The sequence below is a fragment of the Miscanthus floridulus genome, chromosome 13 (assembly GCF_019320115.1).
Source record: "Miscanthus floridulus cultivar M001 chromosome 13, ASM1932011v1, whole genome shotgun sequence".
NCBI classification, from domain to species: Eukaryota; Viridiplantae; Streptophyta; class Magnoliopsida; order Poales; family Poaceae; genus Miscanthus; species Miscanthus floridulus.
Genome location: NC_089592.1, coordinates 25,679,087 through 25,699,547, shown reverse-complemented (window position 1 = coordinate 25,699,547; position 20,461 = coordinate 25,679,087). Strand labels below are relative to the sequence as shown.

At 44.5% G+C, this 20,461-nt stretch overlaps 2 protein-coding genes across 2 annotated transcripts; both read right to left on the bottom strand.

The window, feature by feature from the left end:
• Window positions 1-6,060: 6,060 nt before the first annotated feature.
• On the bottom strand, window positions 6,061-7,081 carry LOC136501074 (germin-like protein 8-11). Its single transcript, XM_066496568.1, has 2 exons — window positions 6,933-7,081; window positions 6,061-6,776 (listed from the first exon to the last, which is right to left on the bottom strand). The coding sequence occupies exons 1-2, from the start codon at window positions 7,048-7,050 to the stop codon at window positions 6,208-6,210; spliced, it is 687 nt and encodes a 228-aa protein (XP_066352665.1). The 5' UTR covers window positions 7,051-7,081; the 3' UTR covers window positions 6,061-6,207.
• Window positions 7,082-12,020: 4,939 nt separating this feature from the next.
• On the bottom strand, window positions 12,021-17,446 carry LOC136501243 (germin-like protein 12-2). Its single transcript, XM_066496744.1, has 3 exons — window positions 17,321-17,446; window positions 16,815-17,186; window positions 12,021-12,137 (listed from the first exon to the last, which is right to left on the bottom strand). Exons 1-3 carry the CDS (start codon window positions 17,444-17,446, stop codon window positions 12,021-12,023), a joined length of 615 nt encoding a protein of 204 aa, XP_066352841.1.
• Window positions 17,447-20,461: the final 3,015 nt, after the last annotated feature.

Genomic DNA, 20,461 nt, shown 5'->3' with positions numbered 1-20,461 from the left:
GGAATTCCAAAGTTGGGCACATGATTACGGTTTTGACATAGATTACGCATTAGTCGCACATCCAGAAGCCAACGGATAGGTAGAAAGGGCTAATGGACTCATACTAGCCGGATTAAAACCAAGATTATAAGAAGAACTAGTGGACTATGGATCCAAATGGATTGAAGAATTACCCAAAGTAGTATGGGGGCTACGGACTCAAATAAGCAGAGCCACCGGATACTCACCTTTCTTCCTAGTTTAGGGATCAAAAGCAGTACTACCTGCCGACTTAATCTGGACGTCATCAAGGATAGAACAATACAACGAAGGAGAAGTAGAACACATCCGGAGATTAGAACTCGATCACTCCAAATACCTCCAAGGTTTAAGACGCCACTACAACAAGAATACACAACCTCGATCACTCCAAATCAGAGATCTAGTACTAAGAAGAATACAAAAAACTAACAGACGCCATAAACTACTCAGTCCATGGGAAGGTCCTTTTATCATCACAAAAGTCACCGAACTAGGCACGTACAAGTTGATAACTGAAGATGAAAAAGAAGTCAACAATACATGGCAAATCGGCCAACTAAGAAGATTCTACGCATGAAGACAACACAAGGAAGAACATAAATACAAGCCATAAGAGATCAACGTTCATGATCAATAAAGATAGCGTTCCTCGACAACATATGTCTTATTATGGCTTTCCCCCAGTTGTTTTCACTAAGCATGTAAACGTTCATGATCGATAAAGATGGTATTCCACGACAACAGATGTCTTATTACGAATCTTCCCGAGTTGTTTTCACTGAGCATATCGGCTGAGAGCGAAAGAGCTGAAAAGATGCTTGAGCCCGCCGATGAGGGTAGCTAACAAGCTAACACCCCAGCCAAAAAGCAAAATGGCTGAAATCACACCTGAGCATACCAGCTGAGAGCAAAAGAGCTGAAAAGATGCTTGAGCCCGCCGATGAGGGTAGCTAATAAGCTAACACCCAATTCAAAAAAGCAAAATGGCTGAAATCACGCCTGAGCATACCGGCTAAGAGCAAAAGAGCTAAAAAGATGCTTGAGCCCGCCAATGAGGGTAGCTAATAAGCTAACACCCGATCCAAAAAAGCAAAATGGCTGAAATCACGCCTGAGCATATCGACTGAGAGCAAAAGAGCTGAAAAGATGCTTGAGCCCGCCGATGAGGGTAGCTAATAAGCTAACACCTGATCCAAAAAGCAAAATGGCTGAAATCACGCCTGAGCATACCGGTTGAGAGCAAAAGAGCTAAAAAGATGCTTGAGCCCATCGATGAGGGTAGCTAATAAGCTAACACCCAATCCAAAAAGCAAAATGGCTGAAATAACGCCTAAGCATACCGGCTGAGAGCAAAAGAGCTGAAAAGATGCTTGAGCCCATCGATGAGGGTAGCTAATAAGCTAACACCCGATCCAAAAAGCAAAATGGCTAAAATCACGCCTAAGCGTATCGGCTGAGAGCAAAAGAGCTGAAAAGATGCTTGAGCCCGCCGATGAGGGTAGCTAATAAGCTAACACCCGAACCAATCCTAAGATGTTTCTACAACCAGACGAAAGCCAGACAAGCACTCGACAAATCAAGAAAGTTTGTCAAGACAACGATCTACAAAAACCGAGTTATTTTACACAGCGCAGATGAAAGCCAGATAAGCACTCGACAAATCAAGAAAGTTTGTCAAAACAACAATCTACAAATACTGAGTTGTTTACACAGCGTAGACAAAAGCATGACAAGCACTTGACAAAATCAAAGACATCCAGGCAAGGAAGACATCAACAAAAAATAAAGGATCTTCATTCAAAAAGAAGTATAATATCCTTTTTACAGAGGCTGGAGTACTAAAGTCAAAATACATCAAGCATCGTCTTCAGGAGAAGAAATATCAATATCAAGATTATCTACAATCCTCCTAGCCAAATCTTCGACCTCAGGCTCCATCTTTTCAACAGCATCAAGATATTCTTGACTCTCGGCTTCCTCTGCAATCTTGGACAGGGGCATCTTCGGAGCAAGAACCCAGACCTGGGCAAGAACATTTCTGGTACATAGTTGGGCGCACCTCTTCACAAACTCCTTGAAATGAGTTGGAACTTGAGGAATAAACTGAGCCCAAGATTGACCATCATCCGATGGAGTCCGAAGAAGATCGGTTACTGACCAAAATGATTTCCACAAAGCATTCCAGTTCTCAGTAGCCGTCGCCAACTTACCAGTCAAGACTTCAACTGTTTTTTGGACCTACACAAGATCACTGTCACCTCCACACCTAATCAACTTGGCAAGCACGAGTTCTTCAGCACGAGTAATTACCTCTTCAGTCCTGTTGTGACTATTGCGAGAAAGTGTCTTCATTTCCTCAATACCCTCCGAGAGCTTCTGCTTTTCAACTCGAAGAGCTAAACCAGGCACCAAAAACAAGTCAACAGAAAGGAAAATTCAAATACAAGAGGAAACAAAAAGAACCCACAATACCATTGCACTCATTCTTCATGTCCTCCACAGCTGCACCCCTCTGCTTTCCTGCCTCAACCACCTGGGCACGGAGAGCTTTTTTCCTCCTTTTGGTGCGTTTGACGCTCGGTCTCCATCTCAGCCCGACAGCGGTCAAGCTCTGTTTTCAGGGCACTAACCTCAGAAGATAACTTTTTCTTGGTTTTAGATGAGAAAAAGAAGCCGGTATGATCCCGAGAAAAAGACTGAGCAAAAGAGAAAGAGAAAAACAAAACATAAGAACAGAAGAAAAACGAACATCTAAAGAAAGAACTTCAGAAAAAACTTACCTAGAGTTTTTCCCTAAAAGAAGTCACGAAGGTTCCCTAGGCAGCGGTCAGCTCTGACAACCGATGAGTGGCATCGAATTGTTGCACCACATCATCATCCAAATGCTGAACGCCACTAGGAAGAGGAGCAGAGGGAGAAGCCAGCTGAGGTAAAGAAGACAAGACCAGGGCCATACCCTGGGAAGCCCTGGCTCTATCCTCAGATGGCTCCACCGCCACGGCCATGGTCACCTCCGAAGCCAGCAAATCAGCAGCTACGAAACCACCAAAGAACCCTGTCCCCCTCACAGCCACCTCGCCGACCGCACATTCCGAGTCCAGAGACTCAGAACATAGAAGCGCACCAGAAGACTGACAAGAAGTCGACTGAGGGTTGAGGGAAGGCGAAGGCCTGCAAGATGATAAAGAAAATCGATGATAAGAATATGAATCAGAGAAGGGGAAAACAGAAGCAGAGAAACATAACCAGGATTCACTCACTTAGCTATCTTCTTCTTCATAAAACCCCCAAGACCAATAGAAGACCTTAAAGGGGGAACTATAGAAGCAAAAATATCGCCGCCACCTTGCAACAGGAGTGGCGTGGTCGGAACCGGAGCTCCAGAAGAACTCGAGGTCGACGACCGCTTACTACAAGAGAACAAGGTCAAAGTCAGAACAAAAAGAAGTGTTCAACAACAGAAAAACAGGAAAACAACTCACCGATGCGTAACAAGGGCCGCATCATCATCATCCTCTTCCTCACTCTCAAGCATGGCAACCACAGCGCCATCTAAAAAAGAAGAAAAGTACTCGGTTAGAGGCAAAAGCAAACAACAAAAAGACAAAACATATTAATATGCTCACCTAGGAGCATGCTACCTATAACTTGAGTACCTGGACGAGTACTCGATTGGCGAGACTTCTTGGTAGAAGGCAAACCAGAAGAAGAACAATCCGCTCACCCCCTTTTTCTGACACTGCGGGGAGCTCGAGGAACTGGACGAGGAACATACTCTACATAGGTGTCAAGAATTGTGGAAGAAACACTAGGAAATATTGTGGTGGTTTGAAACTTACTGGTTAAAGATGCCCCAGCAAGATTCTCCCCAAGCTCCACAATGACAGGGCGATCATCAAGGGGGATCGGGTCAACAAAGTTACGCACCAATTCCTATAAAAGAGTAAAACAACCAGACAAGAAATATTAAGCGAAAAGTGGAGACAGCAAAGGAAATATGAAAAGTACCAGCATAAGAAAAAACAACTCACAGTAGGAGGCGGGTTGTTAGCACAATACTTAGGGACAGTATGCGGGACGACGCTTACTCCCTTCAACATCCATCTTCTGAAGGCGCTCGAGCACCTCCTCACCAGTCAACTCAAGGGCAAGGACCATATGAGAAGGGTCCTCCGCTCTAGAGTATTCAAAACCATAGTTTTCTCGCTCCTTCAGAGGTTGAACACGGCGGCGAAGAAAACAAGAAACATTACCAAAGCCGGTCAAGCCTTGCTATTTCAGAGCACATATCCTCTCCAAAAATGGCTTGATCGCCTGGAGCTCATCCATCGTCATGGGATTCTTCTCCCATCGGTCGTTAACCACGGGACCAGAAGAAGAATGGACAGCAAGAGGAGGGATCATATTGGCGGCATAAAACCAGTCGGCACGCCAATCCCTCAAAGAATGAACAAAATCATAATCAAAGAATCTACCCTTACAACCCTGACGAAACTGAATCCCACAGCCACCAAGAACATGGGTGTCATCGCTGTGGGGTTGGGGCTTCAGATGGAAGAAGTAACGAGAGAGTGAAAGAGAAGGAGGAATTCCAAGAAAAGTTTCACAAAGATGAACAAAAACAGAAAGATGAAGGAGAACATTGGGAGTAAGATGGTTCAGGCTAATCCCAAAATAATTGAGAAAGCGATGAAGAAAAGCAGAGGTAGGAAGACAAAGACCAGCACGGATAAAGGAGACAAAAAGAACAATCTCACCAGAGCCTAGGGTTGGAACCCGATGCTGGCCTAGAGCTCTCCACTCAGCAATCTCCTTGTCCTAGATTAGGCAATCACTGACTAGCTCACGCAACTGATCCTCAGTCATAGTCGGAGCCGGCCAGACCTTCTGAGCAGCCCTCATGGTCATGAATTCCTGATTTTCAATCACAGAAAGTGAGGCCTCCTCGTCTACAAAGGTTGCCTAGGACTTGCTCGCTGATTTCTTCCTACCCATATACTAGCGAAAGCAATAAGGCACTAAGAAACGATGACGGTCAGGCAGCGGCGCTCAGATGACGACGACAATGGTGACGACGGAGTGAGGATTAGGCTTTCAAGGCAAAAGCATAGCAACAAAGAAAAAGAAGAAAGATGGCCTTTAAATAGATTTTTACAGCAATAAAAATATGGCCCACTAGGCCCATTTAAACACGGCATCAGAACGTAATGGTTCGTTTCCCAACACAACTGACAAAGCTGAAATGACGGACGACGCACTTCTACACAAAGGTACAGTTCAACGGGAAGATGTCAGACTTATCTATCCAACACCAAAGCAGAGTTAACATATTGCTATGAGAATAGCTCATCAACCATGAAGCAACGAAGGGTTACCTCAAAAGGAACACAAGAACTCGGTTCTTATAGAAAGAACTCGGGAATCTCTCAAACAACCAGGACATCAGCAGGAAAAAAGAATGACAACCTAGAAGACAAGATTCTTTCCATTATAAATAGCTTAAAAAATTACAAGATTTCACATCTTACAAGACCCAACGAACTCGGTACTACGATGAGCAAGAGGAACCCGGACACAACTAGGCTCTGGAACGACTACGTGTTCCAAATTGCTACTCGGTAGAACAAACCGTACTTGGCTACACTGTTTTCTTCAAAGGACGGACAAAGAACATCCGAGGCGGAAGTCAGCAGCATGGCGGGACAACATGGAACAGGGAAGCCCAACAGGCATCTGTCTACCCAAGCCCGATGTGACACTAGATCAGGCGTTGATCTGCACCGGACAGTCGCAGGGTAGGCAAGGGGATCTACCCAGAACTGCTGGATGAAGGAACATACCCCGCATCACAAGACTTCCTCCAACTACCACCACATACATCCTGGTACAATGCCGCTGCCGGTATGGTTGTGCCGGTTCAAAATCCGGCAGTGATGGGGTGTCTTGAACGGCAGTATTGTCCTGATCTGGGGTAGTGTTACGTACTTCAATTTAAATATTCGAAAAAGAACATGGTGGCATAGCTTGTAGCAGAGACACAAAAACAGTGATTGGTTACAAATACTTCCCACTTATTCTATTATATATCTCGGCTGTAGCATGTCGTCATAACTGAATACACAAAAGAGTACGCAAAATGCATATAAATCTATCTTCATACAATGAAGTGAGTCTCAATTAATTTACTTAGTAGTGGTTGTTCTCCCAGAATTGAGCTTGGAGCCAATCAATTGTTCCCTTTTGCACCTGGAAAGCCTTGGCCAAGACATCATCTGAGATCGGTGGCTTTGATCCAAAGACTGCGTTGGCAATAGTAATAGCCCCAGGGTTCTGGCTGCTTAGTGCAGCGATCGCGACAGCTGGCTTGTCATGGACCGGATTGAATTGGAAGTGGATGAGCCCTTGGGGGAATACAAACACGTCACCCTTGTTGAGAACCTTGGCGAATAGCTTGTTACCATTGTCTGTGTTGGAGGTGACAAATCCAACATAGAGTGTACCCTCAAGCACGGTGAGAATCTCTGTGGCACGTGGGTGGGTGTGTGGTGGATTTTGACCTAATGGTGCGTAGTCAATGCGAGCCAATGAGATGCCTAGGGTGTTGAGTCCAGGCAACTGTATGACATTGATCAAAGTGACATTGGATCCGACCTTGCTTTTCATTGTGTCCCTAGGCTTGTCAAGGTTTGCTGCCTTGAAAAAGTCATCTGCGTTCATGGCCATGGGGTCCTTGCAAACAAATCCATTCACCTTCACTGCATATCCAAAGACAAAGAAAAATAGGTACACAGCGGTCAGAAATCACTAGGACATACATAAAAATAGTGTTTGTTCTGACAAAAACAATTATGATTTGATCTGTAATTTAGTACAAGAACATAGCGCATTATTTAAACTGAGTGCATGCATACCTGGAGAGTGTATGTCGGCAACACAGAAGTCCTGGAGCGGGCTAGGGTCTGAAGCAATGGCCTGAGAAGTGGCCAATGCTAGAAGCGAAGCCAGGAGAAAGTAGGTGGAGGGAGCCATCTGGTTTAATGTTTGTGCTCTCTGAATTGAGCTATGGAGGTTCTGTCTGTTTGATGTTTTGGGCATGGGGATGGTGTGTGTTTATATAGGCTGCCACAGCGGCAACGGTGGTGATGTGAATGTGTTAATGACCGGAAAAGTCCAAGTTCAACGTACCAAAAGAAGAAATGGTCTCCGGCTGCTAGAACCTGTAGACGAAACAACACAATTATCTTAATACTATACCAACCTTTCCAAACTTACCATGGTTTTAATATTTTCCCATGCTTTACATTAACAAATCCAATGTGATCTCTTTGGAATATGTATTCTTTCTTTCTTTGGTGTTTTTGGGTGGAAGGATCAAGGTCATTATCCTTTTAAAAATTAGTTCCAAAATATTAGGAAGTAAACCATAAAATGGGTATTCCTAGTAATTATGTTATTTATTTAGGCTTTTGCTCCAATACTCCTCTTTCAAAAAATCGCACACATCTCAAAGCAGCTCAGCTATTTAATTAAACATTTTCTTAATCATTTTTCACCTGGGTCTCGCATATTCTCGCCCCGCCAAGCCCAGACGCAAGCCGAACTTCATGTCTACTCGATCCCACTTTCTTCGGGATCCAGTTCATCGGAGGATGGATCTTTTCATCCTTCGGATCCCGTTGATCGGAGGATTTTGTTTTCATCATCCTTCGGATCCCTTCGATTCCCAGAGAGGAGCTCCGGCAGCGCTGTTCCATTTCGCGTGAGGAAGTCCGTCCGACAGCACCGCTTCCTGATGGACGTCCGCTGCAGGCTGCTACTGCTACTCGTGTGTTGTGTGTGAGGCCAGCCACCGCGACGGCGGCCATGGATGATGGATGCCGCTGCTGGCGCTACCGACGAAGCAACGCATCAAGGTGCATGTCGATATATATGCAAGCAGTGACTAGGAGCACAATCCGAAACAAAAGCATGTCGAGAGGATTAAGTTCGGCTTTGGTTCAAGCTGGGCACGGGCTGGATAGGACGCTCTGGGCCCAAGCCCATGCGTGACACAAGTGAAAAATAAAGAAACATTTAATTAATTAGTTAGGCTGCATTGAGATACGTGTATTTTTTTAAAAAGAGTAGTACTGGAGCACATCTCATTTATTTAAGTTTCAATGCAGGTAAATAAGTCCTTTTGAACGGTGCGGTTTGTTAAATGTTGCTGGGTAATATGGAGAGATGATTATGATGTTGATAACATGGAGAGATGATTTATTTTATTTTCTAATGGTGATTAAGACATTCCCAGAAGCAGTTGCTGATGGTGGACTGTGATGGTTGAAATGGTCGATCCATGCGCTTGTGCTCACATACGAATAGAGAGAGTCAACTCCTCATGTTTCCAATGTTTACATGGTCATCTTTTTTTCGGGAGCTGACATACTATTAATCGACTGGAATGCTTCCGTACCAAGGCGGGCACGAACTGGTAAAAGCCTAAAAGGTAGCTAACGCACACGCTTTACTTTTGAGTTAATCTGTGGTGAAGCTTCTATCCAAGTTCAACCTATTGTCATTAATCACGTATTGTCATTAATCACCGAAACCCAACTAAGGGCTTAGATGCTTTCAGTGTGTTTATATAGGCTGCCACAACGGCAAGTGTGGCGACGTGAACGTGTTAATGACTGAAAAAGTCCAAGTTCAACCTACCAAAGAACTTTGCAAACCTACCTCGATTTTAATATTTTCACATGCAGTACAGTAACAAATCCAATGTGATCTCTTTGGAATGTGTATTCTTTCTTTCTTTGTTGTTTTTGGGTGGAAGGGTCATGCTTATTATCCTTTAAAATTAGTTCTAAAATATTAGGAAGTAAACCATAAAATGGGGTTATTCCTAGTACACTAGTAGAGAAATGACCTTTCATCCTCTTCGATTTTGGGCTTTAGTATTGGTATTTTTTGCGTCCGGGAGTAAAGGAAGAATTAGTCCCGGTTGGAGCTACCAACGGGGACTAAAGACCCCTGTCCTGGCACGTTTTCGCAGCAGGCCACCTTTAGTCCCGGCTGGTAATACCAACCGGGACTAAATGGTGACCTTTTAGTCCCGGTTGGTGTCACCAACCCGGATTAAAGGTCTCCCACCCGGGACTAAAGGTACCCCACAGGTCAATTCAAAAGGAGAGTGTCCAGGACCCTGTCACATGTGGTGTACAGCTGAATTGATAAGTAGTTTATGCATGAGGAAAGAGGTCCTGGGTTCGAATGTCACACATCGCAAGAGAGGTCTCCCTACAATTTTGTTTATTGTTCTCCTGAGGATGGACCTTTAGTCCTGGTTATGTGACCCGGGACTAAAGGCCAGAACCTTTAGTCCCGGATTCATAGTCCCGGTTGGAAAACCGGGACTAAATCCAGTTCCCAACCGGGACTACAACCTATTTCTCTACTAGTGGTAATTACGAATATTTATCTAAATTAACACAGGTCAATGAGTCGTTTTGGACGGCGTGATTTGTTAATTGTTACCAGGTAAGATACTTGTTTTGTAATGGTGATTATGACATTCCCAGTAATCACGTTAGCTGATGGTGGACTGTGATAGTTGCGTAAAGAACAATATTGGATCAAATGGTCGATCCATGCGTTTGTGCTTACATAAGGATAGAAAGAGTCAACTCCTCATGTTTCCAATGTTTACTTGGTCACTATTTTATCGGGAGCTAACATACATAAATTAATCGAGTGGAATGCGCGCTTCTGTACCAAGGTGGGGACGAACTGGTAAAGGGTAGCCACCGCGCACGCTTTACTTTTGAGTTAATCAGGTGAAGCTTCTGTCTATCAGTACAGTGAGGTAAGCCATTTGGTTGCCTGCTCCCTGACTTTTTCAGATTATATCCGCAATTCATTAACGTCCTGCTGCGTCAGGTAGCGACTTTTTTTTTTTTTGATCGATCAACCATTTGGTTGGGTCAGCAGTGTTGACCTTGGCATTTCGATGGTACGGCAGTGATGCGCGCCTATTTCAAAATATAAAAAAGAATGGAAAAACGGGACTGTGCCTTCACCCCCGCCACACCTAACCGTGTTGAAACAAAAATTTGGGTCCAAAGGTAAAGAATCACTACCTGTCTGAGTTACCGGTTGACAATATCCGGCAGGGAAATCCTACCTATCACTGCTGGTTGAAGCTTCAAACCTTATCACCGCCGGTTCCAAAGCAATGAGCAGTGATGGCCGATAGTGATTTTATATTTTGTAGGGGTGGCTTATGCCAATATGCCAACTGTAACAAGATGCATTATTGGGGATGTTTAGTCATGCTTTATAAGAGAACTTATATAAAATAAACACTAGTTTACACTACTGCACAACTTCATCTCACTGCCGGTTCAACTATGTACCCCAAAGTGAGCTGTGTTAGCGGGTGCTATCTCGTCCCTTATTTCTCGTACACTTGTCGTCCATCATACTTGTTTCACCGTCTTGTTTGTCACATCTGGTACTGGGAACACCTTTAGGCTAGCAACCAGAACAGTCCCTCCCTCCCTGATCCCATCAACAAGGGAGGTGAGCTGCCGTGAGCAGGCCGAGCACGCATGGGGCGAGCTAGCTGCGGCGGCACACACGTGGCGAGCTGCATCTGCTGGACGGCGAGCGCGGCTGCATGGGCGTGCGATGGCGACAGTGTTAGCAGGCGGGCAGTGGCGCGGCGGGACAACAGCGCTGGAGTCATGGACCACGACGGCGACGTGGGGTGCTCGTCGCCGGTGAAGGGACCGGTGAAGACCTGGTGAGGGGACCTACGAAGACCTTAGCACCTGGCCTGCGCCGGAGGCGACGTGAAGCAGTAGCAGCGGGATGTGTGATGCGGGATGGCGGAGGGTGGAGGTTAGCGGCATATGAAGGGGCAGGGGCAGGCCATCAGCGTCAGCTGGGAGGACTAGGAGGCACCGGTGCAGGGTGTGGAGGAGACATGGCGGCGTCGGTGTCGGTGGTAGGGCGGGGCATCGGACGGGGCCGGGTTCATGAGGATTTCGAGGTTTCTGTTTCACCCAAGAGACTTTTGCCTTCTTTTTTTTACAAAGCTGAGCGGACGGGTCCTGGGGAAACGGATGAGACAGGGCCGGGCATAGCTTACTTGGGGTTGAAGCGAAGGTAGCATGGTAGACGATATCTGTTTCATAATTTTTATAGTTGTAGAAGAGATGAAGAGATGGACCATCTGCTGCGATAAAGGTGCTCTATATAGTCTAGATTTTTTTTTTCTCGAATACGCAAAAGATTTGCGTATCATTGTATTAAGTAGAAGAGTTTAAGCAAATATACAACGCGCTTCTATCGAGCGCCGAAGGAGGTTGACCTAACACAGCCGTAGCTGGACCATCCTAGCAAAATACCTCTTGTTTCGATATTACATAAAAGAAAACAACCAATACCAATGCGACCTAGGAGATGGCCTTGGACGAGCCCTTTCCAACGGCTAGGAAGAGCGCATTATTGAATGCATCTAGTGACCACCTATGATACTTGACTTTCGTTACTATATGCATCTAGTGGAACACACTGGTCGTGTGGCTCCTAGGCCTACTGGGTTGATTAATTTAATCTTAGCTGCCGGTTGATAGTTCAGTTTAGCTTAGTAATTTTGACGGGTCCATGCAATATTTGTCTCCAAATTACGGTCCAAAAATATTTTTTTTGTGTAACAACATATCATATGAAAACAATATTCAATAAATTTTGTTGGATCCTCACGTAATTCAGTTTAAATATTCGAAAAAGGACATGGTGGTATAGCTTGTAGCAGAGACACAAAACAGTGATTGGTTACAAATATTTCCCATTTATTGTATTATATCTCGACCGTAGCATGTCGTCGTTACACACAGGAGTATGCAAAATGCATATAAACGTATCTTGGTACAATGAAGTGAGTCTCAATTTACTTAGTAGTGGTTGTTCTCCCATAATTGACCTTGGAGCCAATCAATTGTTCCCTTTTGCACCTAGAAAGCTTTGGCCAAGACATCATATGAGATCGATGGTTTTGATCCAAAGACTATGTTGGCAATAGTAATAGCCCCAGGGTTCTGGCTGCTTAGTGCAGCGATTGCGACAGCTGGCTTGTCATGGATCGGGTTGAGTTGGAAGTGTATGAGCCCTTGGGGGAATACAGACACGTCACCCTTATTGACAACCTTGGCGAATAGCTTGTTTTCCGGGCCGTAGGAGGTGATTTTTATTTTACATCGGTTTTGGCTCAATTCGTATGTAAAATTAGTGTGCACACTAGCTGTCGGTGCAGAAAGTGACCAACATGTAAATATTTGTAGTTTTGCCGTACGTTGTGATCGGAGGTGGCCTTACACTCAATGACACAGGGTTTATACTGGTTCAAGCAACGTGCACTATGTCCAGTTTGAGTCGGTCGGTGATTTTATTCCTGAGCCCAGGTGCTCGAAGTTTGCAGTGGTGTTACAAACGAGAAAGAGAAAGATGGGGATACAAGAGGTCCGGTCGGAAGGGCCGAGAGCGACGGGAACTCCGCTATGAGCTAAGTGTTCGAGCATGTGCTCGTGGTTTGAACCTGGTGGTTCTGCTGTTGTGTAGTAGTGAACTTGATCGATCTAATGAATCTCCCTGTTGGAAGAGAGCGCATCCCCTTTTATAGATAAAGGGGATGGCTTTACAAGTGAGAGGGAAGGAGTACCTTTGCTGCTAAATCTTGCTTCCCACGCCAGTAGGTACAAGGTGATTGTAGGCGCCCACAATACTGTTGGATGTCAGATGCATGTGGGAAGTTGTGTTGTCTTCTTTGGGTATGGCAGACGTCGGAGCGTGCCACACTGTTGATCCCCGGAGGCATGCAAGGGGTTTTTGCTCCAATACTCCTCTTTCAAAAAATCGCACACATCTCAAAGCAGCTCAGCTAATTAGTTAAACATTTTCTTAATCATTTTTCACCTGGGTCTCGCATATTCTCGGCCCACCAAGCCCAGACACAAGCCGAACTTCATGTCTACTCGATCCCGCTTTCTTCGGATCCAGTTCATTGGAGGATGGATCTTTTCATCCTTCGGATGCCGTTGATCGGAGGATTTTGTTTTCATCGTCCTTCGGATCCCTTCGATTCCCGGAGAGGAGCTCCGGCAGCGCTGTTCTATTTCGCGTGAGGAAGTCCACGCGACAGCGCCGCTTCCTGATGGACGTCCGCTGCTGGCTGCTACTGCTACTCGTGTGTCGTGTGTGAGGCCAGCCACCGCGACGGCGGCCATGGATGATGGATGCCGCTGCTGGCGCTACCGACGAAGCAACGCATCAAGGTGCATGTCGATATATATGCAAGCAGTGAATAGGAGCAGAATCCGAAACAAAAGCATGTCGAGAGGATTAAGTTCGGCTTTGGTTCAAGCTGGGCACGGGCTGGATAGGACGCTCCGGGCCCAAGCCCATGCGTGACACAGGTGAAAAATAAAGAAACATTTAATTAATTAGTTAGGCTGCATTGAGATACGTGTATTTTTTTTAAAAAAGAGGAGTACTGGAGCACATCTCATTTATTTAAATTTCAACGCAGGTAAATAAGTCCTTTTGAACGGTGCGGTTTGTTAATCGTTGCTGGGTAATATGGAGAGATGATTAAGATGTTGATAACATGGAGAGATGATTTATTTTATTTTCTAATGGTGATTAAGACATTCCCAGAAGCAGTTGCTGATGGTGGACTGTGATGGTTGAAATGGTCGATCCATGCGCTTGTGCTCACATACGAATAGAGAGAGTCAACTCCTCGTGTTTCCAATGTTTACATGGTCATCATTTTTTCGGGAGCTGACGTACATGAATTAATCGACTGGAATGCTTCCGTACCAAGGCGGGCACGAACTGGTAAAAGCCTAAAAGGGTAGCTAACGCACACGCTTTACTTTGGAGGTAATCTGTGGTGAAGCTTCTATCCATCTTGTGTCCTCCGTGCTTCACCAGTGAGGTCATGCCGTAAGCCTGCAGCCTGCTATAGCCACAACACATAGCAAAATGTTAACTTTCTATTCACTGGATCCCTAACATTTTGATATGATACCGGTGCTTCATTAACATCCTGCTGCATCTGATAGTGATTTTTTTAGACCGCATCACTGAACCCATCAATGTCAAGTTATACATCTGTCAGGAATGATAAAAGGACAAGGTGGCGCTCGGCCAGGCCTGGCCTGCGGGAGACGGGACCATTAATGGTCGCCCAATTCCACAGGGTACGCTCGCGTCACCATTGACATAATACTTGATAAGTAGTATAACAAAGATACACATTGAGTATCCCGCAGCGGAAGACAGACCGAAACTTGGTCATAACAAGGGCTCTCAAGTGGCTTGGCGCAAGCGCTTCGTTAAGCTTGACCACCAATTGTCTTCTTATGTTGAGGATGACTGCGAGTCTTCACTTCCACTAGGAAATGGGCCATTGCTATGTTATTTTCTACGGAAAGAAACCTATAATTTATATGTCTTGGCATGAGGGTAGTAAACATGTGCTTGGGTTCAAAAATACTATACACAAGAAGTACAACAACTATGACCATGCACTTAGAGATTTTAATGCTTATGTTGGAGCAACAACTACCTCCCCTAAACTGGCCCTAGCTGATAGTGGTGAAAGCATCCCCCTCAGGGTGGTAAGAGTGGTTCTTGAAAGAATGTGGTGATTATCAGTCTGTTGGTGATGGTGTTTGGACTTCGGTTGAGGCTTTCCATGAGCTGCCAATGCAACTGCAATACTTAGGCCTGTGATGACACAATTAGATGGTCGATGTAGTTGGATAACATAATTATATGATGATTTAATTATGGTGTCCGAGGCCTATTAGTTTGGATAACACTAATTGTATGTTGATAGCTATATTTTGGTTGCAATGCAACTTCATCTATTAATACTAATGCTGCTACTGTCGTACTATTAATACTACTGCTGCTGTCCTACTACTACTACCTCTCCATTGGCAGGCAGTTGATGCTTTGTAGACCCTCCTCTCCTAGTCATACTACTTCTACCCCTCTCCTCTCCTGTCCTCTACTCCTACTTTTCCTACTCCTGTCCTCTCCTATACTTCTCTACTATAACTGTTTTCCTTGACATAAATTTAGGAGAAGAAATGGCCGAACTCCCTTCGCCGGATCTACCAGATAATTATGCATTTGATCTGGGCTTCCAACCAACATTGGGGAGGGCAAACCACCCATATCCAAGTATTGTAAGTAACATGTTTTAAAGACACCTCTAGATATTTTGTTCTAATATATATAATTTTTAAATGTAGACAGTTCAACCTATACCATGGCTCGGAGAGAGACTCAAATTTCGAGGTTGATTACCTCAATGTTGGTACATTCCCTATGTTGGTACATTACCTATAGATGGTAGACTCAAGCAATGTCGAATTGGGTTTTCTATTCTAGTTAGGGCGGGTAACTAATAAGGTCTAGTTTTGTACATCGAGAGGATGGGCAGCGCACAATATCACGATATTAGTGTGTAAAAATATGTTGTGCAAGAATATTTAAGGGTGCTTCAAAGAATTGGGTGCAATATTCCTACATACTCCTCCATTAGGATTGAATCTTTGGATGTGAGCCACCACCACGATATTGTGCATTATTGTGCATAGCTTGCTGAGTACAACATAAATGATGTGGTCAGTCTCATAACTTATATCCAGATTAATTGTTATGTCTATATATATGCATGGTTCTCATAACCACATTTTTTCCAACAGCGGCAGATTGAGGAGAATGGCGTAACATATGCAAGTGGTAGCTTTGAAGCCATTATAAACCAGGCCATGCATCAATTGCGTCGTTATAGATCAGAATATGGTGGCCCTGTTCTCACTGCAGAGGGAATCCATAAAAATGTTCTTGTGACTAGGAGAGAAGGTTCTCGACAAATGCTAATCCTGATCAATAGACCTTGTGAGCGATATTATGAAGCAAGGGAGAGTGCACTAGTAAATACATTGCGCTACATCAGTGATATTTTGGCATATGAAATTAATGATCTGCACTTCTCTGATTATGTGGCACGATGTTGGGAAGTTCTTAGAATTTAAATTATCTGATCTAAATTATTATGGTTTATAATGAACAAATTTAAATTATTATGTTTTTGTAATGAAGTAATCTAGATTATTATGGGTTTATAATGTATATATCTTCTTGTCAATTAGCTGTTGATATAATGTCCTTGTGAATTATATATTATATAGATATATTTATGTATACATGTTCTGGTCAGATTTGAATTTTGGAATTTTATTTTTTTGGTGTAAAAATGTACTGTAGAGTGAACCACCCCTAAAATGGGAATTATTGGGGTGGCTAGTGTTACAACCGCCCCTACAAATCATTTTTATAGAGGCGGCTGGTGACACAAGCAGCCTCTAAAATCGATTTGTAGGGGCGGCTTGATAACCGCCCCTACAAACCCTTGATTTGTAGAGATGGTGTGGTAGGGGCGGCTGGCAAAACCACCTCTACAAACCATCTCCAGCCACCCGTACAAATGCTTACCGTAGTCGTGTGCAAAATGCATATAAACGTATCTTCGTACAATGAAGTGAGCCTCAATTTACTTAGTAGTGGTTGTTCTCACTGAATTCAGCTTGGAGCCAATCAATTGTTCCCTTTTGCACTAGGAAAACCTTGGCCAAGACATCACCTAAGATTGGTGGTTTTGATCCAAAGACTGCGTTGGCAATAGTAATAGCCCCAGGGTTCTGGCTGCATAGTGCAGCGATTGCGACAACTGTCTTGTCAGGGATCGGGTTGTATTGGTAGTGTATGAGCCCTTGGGGGAATACAAACATGTCACCCTTATTGAGAACCTTGGCGAATAGCTTGTTACCATTGTCTATGTTAGAGGTGACAAATCCAACATAGAGTGCACCCTCAAGCACTATGAGAATCTCTGTGGCACGTGGGTGGGTGTGTGGCGAATTTTGACCTAATGGTGCGTAGTCGATGCGAGCCAACGAGATGCCGAGGGTGTTGAGTCCAGGTAGCATGACATTGGACCCGACCTTGCTTTTCATGGTGTCCCTAGGCTTGTCAAGGTTTGCTGCCTTGAAAAAGTCATCTGCGTTCACGGCCATGGGGTCCTTGCTAACAAATCCACTCACCTTCACTGCATATACAAAGACGAAGGAAAGAAAATATTAGGAAATACATAAAAAGTATAATGTTTGTTGTGACAAATGATTATTATTTGATCCTCAGTTTAGTACAAGAATATAGCATGACTTAAAGTGAGTGCATGCATATCTAGAGAATGTATGTCAGCTACATAGAAGTCCTGGAGCGAGCTAGGGTCAGAAGCAATGGCCTGGGAAGTGACCAATGCTAGAAAAGAAACGAGGAGGAAGTAGGTGGTGGGAGCCATCTGGTTTAATATTCTTCTCGCTAGCTGTTATGTTTGTGCTCTCCGAACTCAGCTATAGAGAGCTTCTTGTTGAGTTTGCGTCTCTATGTTGATGCTTTGGGCATGGGTATGGTGTGTTTATATAGGCTGCCACAACGGCAAGTGTGGCGACGTGAACGTGTTAATGACTAAAAAAGTCCAAGTTCAACCTACCAAAGAACTTTGCAAACCTACCTCGATTTTAATATTTTCACACGTAGTACAGTAACAAATTGTCGATACGGGACCCACCGGATACCCCATAAGGAAGGAAGAAGATCTAGTCTAACTCGGATTTCTTTCCCTATAAACTTAGTAGTATTATTATTCTGTAATCCTACTAGGAACCTCATTGTAAACTGACTAGGACTCTGGCCTCTTGACTATATAAATTAGGGCGGAGTTCCTGGAGAGAGGACAAAGAACACAACAAAACACAACACTTGACAATCAATCCAACGCAAAGGGAAACGCCGACTGGACGTAGGGCTATTACTCAATCACGATCGAGGGTCCGAACCAGGATAAATCGTCTGTCTCTGGCATTTACCGTCGAGTTCTGCATACGCTGAAGCCTAAACAAACTGCCCCGAGGAGGCCCGTGGCAGGCTATCAGTGGTGAAACATCGACAGCTGGCGCGCCAGGGAGGGGCTTTTGGCGAATTTGCATCCGAGAGTTCGATGGATCTCGACAACATGATCTTCTCTACGGAATCAACCTTCATCTTCGGTTCATGGATCTGTGAGGCAGGCGACGACAGCAAGCTCCAAATCCGTCAACTCAAAGATACGGATCACCAGGAAGACCTTTCTATTTCGGTGACTATGACAGACCAACTCGTCGGAAGATTCACGCAGCTCATGATGTCCGATCCAACTCAGATTTTGTGGCTTCGCGCATCCGACTCAAACTCAGGCTCCACATCCGAGATGGAGTCTTTACCGAGTTCTTTTGAGAAACCAAGTTCTTTTTTGGCGGGGCTCTAGAATGCGGCCTTAGCCTATCAAGAAAACAACTCGGAATACACTCAGAGTTCTTTCAAGAAGTCGAGTCCTTTTCCGTTTGGACTCCACAACATGGCAAAATCTTATCAGGCATGACCCGAAGGATCCCTTGATCCGGTGCTTAGAATGCCACTAAAAGGAGCTCAGGAAGGTCTCGTACTAACTATAACATCTCAAGACTGCATCATCCACTAGCCAGATTCAGTTCCTGAGGATAGCGGTACCCAACTAATCAGCACGATGACGACAGCAATTATACCCTACCAAGAGGGAGACTCGATCTGCGACCTTGAAGCCTCTACCAAAATCATCAACAACTTCGATAGTGTTGAAACCAACACCAATAACAGAACAATTCACACACGAGAAGTATTCATGGTTCGCCGTCCTCGATCACCTCTGGTCGCCCCTGAAGCACCCAACATTAGGTCATCGGAAGAATCTGAGTCCAACATATCACCCTTTCTCTAGGGGCACGATGGTGAGATCGAGAGTCAGAGGCAAGCCAGAGAAAGAAGAAACAAATTGAAACAAGGATGCCAACGCCATGCTAGGCAGCGCAAGGAAGCTTGGATCAAATATGAGTCAGATCTGGCTGAGTACGACAGAAAGAAATCAGAACAAGAAGTCAAAGAAAGACGCATGACGAATACACCCTACAATAAGATCCGAGAAGCACTAGAAGAACTCGGAGCAACATCACTTCCTAGTAAAAAATAGGAACAGCTCCGAGACCTCCTCTAGTCAGCAACCCTAAGGACGCACGATGGAAGGGCCCACTCAAAACTACCTGCTAGGTCAACATCTCATAGGAAGGAAGATCAAAATCAAAGGAAGTCCGCTTTCGAGAGACTTGGACCAAGCAGAAGTCACAATAGAGAAAGTAGAAGGGACCATAGTCAAAACTACTGAATCGAACAACCAAGGAAGATCATAAGCGGAGCACCTATTCAGACATCCCTGTAGAACTACTCTCACCAAAATGACAGTTGGCAGGAAGGAGGTGCCGAATTGGAATACAAAGAAGCAGGAACACACGATAGATTCCCCTGTTTTGCAAACAGACTTGCTTCAATACGACTACCTCACAAGTTCAAGCCGTCCAACCACTCTAAATATGATGGCAAGACCGAACCAAGGCAGTGGCTTAGAATTTACTTGCAGTCGATTGAACAAGCTAGAGGAGACGACGATATCAAGACCTTATTTTTTCCCATGGCGCTAGAAACCATGCCCCTCCAATGGTTCGACAAATTAAATCCAGGGTCAATCAGAAATTGGGAATACTTGCAAAGAGTTTTCTATGGAAATTTCGCGGGTATCATTACGCACCCCATCACCCATGCAGAATTAAAAGGACTCAAGCAAAAAGGAGGCGGAACTCTCAGAAATTACTATCGATGATTTGGCGAACTACGTGCTCAAGTACATGACATCACTGAATGAGAAGTAATCGAAGCTTTCTCTCATGGAATTATGGCTAGGTTCCATTTTCAAGACTTCTGCAAAGAAAACCCAAGAAACAATGAAGAAATCAGACACACAGTAGAAAAGATGATTACTGCAGAAGAGAAGACACGAGAAAGGTTCCCAGATAAAAACAACCAAGACAACCCAGACAAGCGAAATCATCGAAACATCAGACATCAGGATAGAAAACGTGGACTAGACAACACCGTGGCGATGGCTGATAAATCAAGGAAGTTTTCCAAACCCAGTGGGTATGACGACATTGAAAACATGCGTTGCATTTTGCATCCTAAAGGAAATCACACCACCAGAAATTGCTACACATTCAACGAGCGATACACAAGAAAAGATAATAAGGTAAACACTAAAGAAGACAATCAAAAAATAGAAGAAGACAACCACGAAGACAAGGGATTCCAAAAATCCTAGGGGACAGTAGCAGTGATCTTCGCTGGGGCCTCAGATTCCAAAAGCAAACATGAACTAAAGCTAGCTCTACAAACCATCATGGCAGCAGAGCCG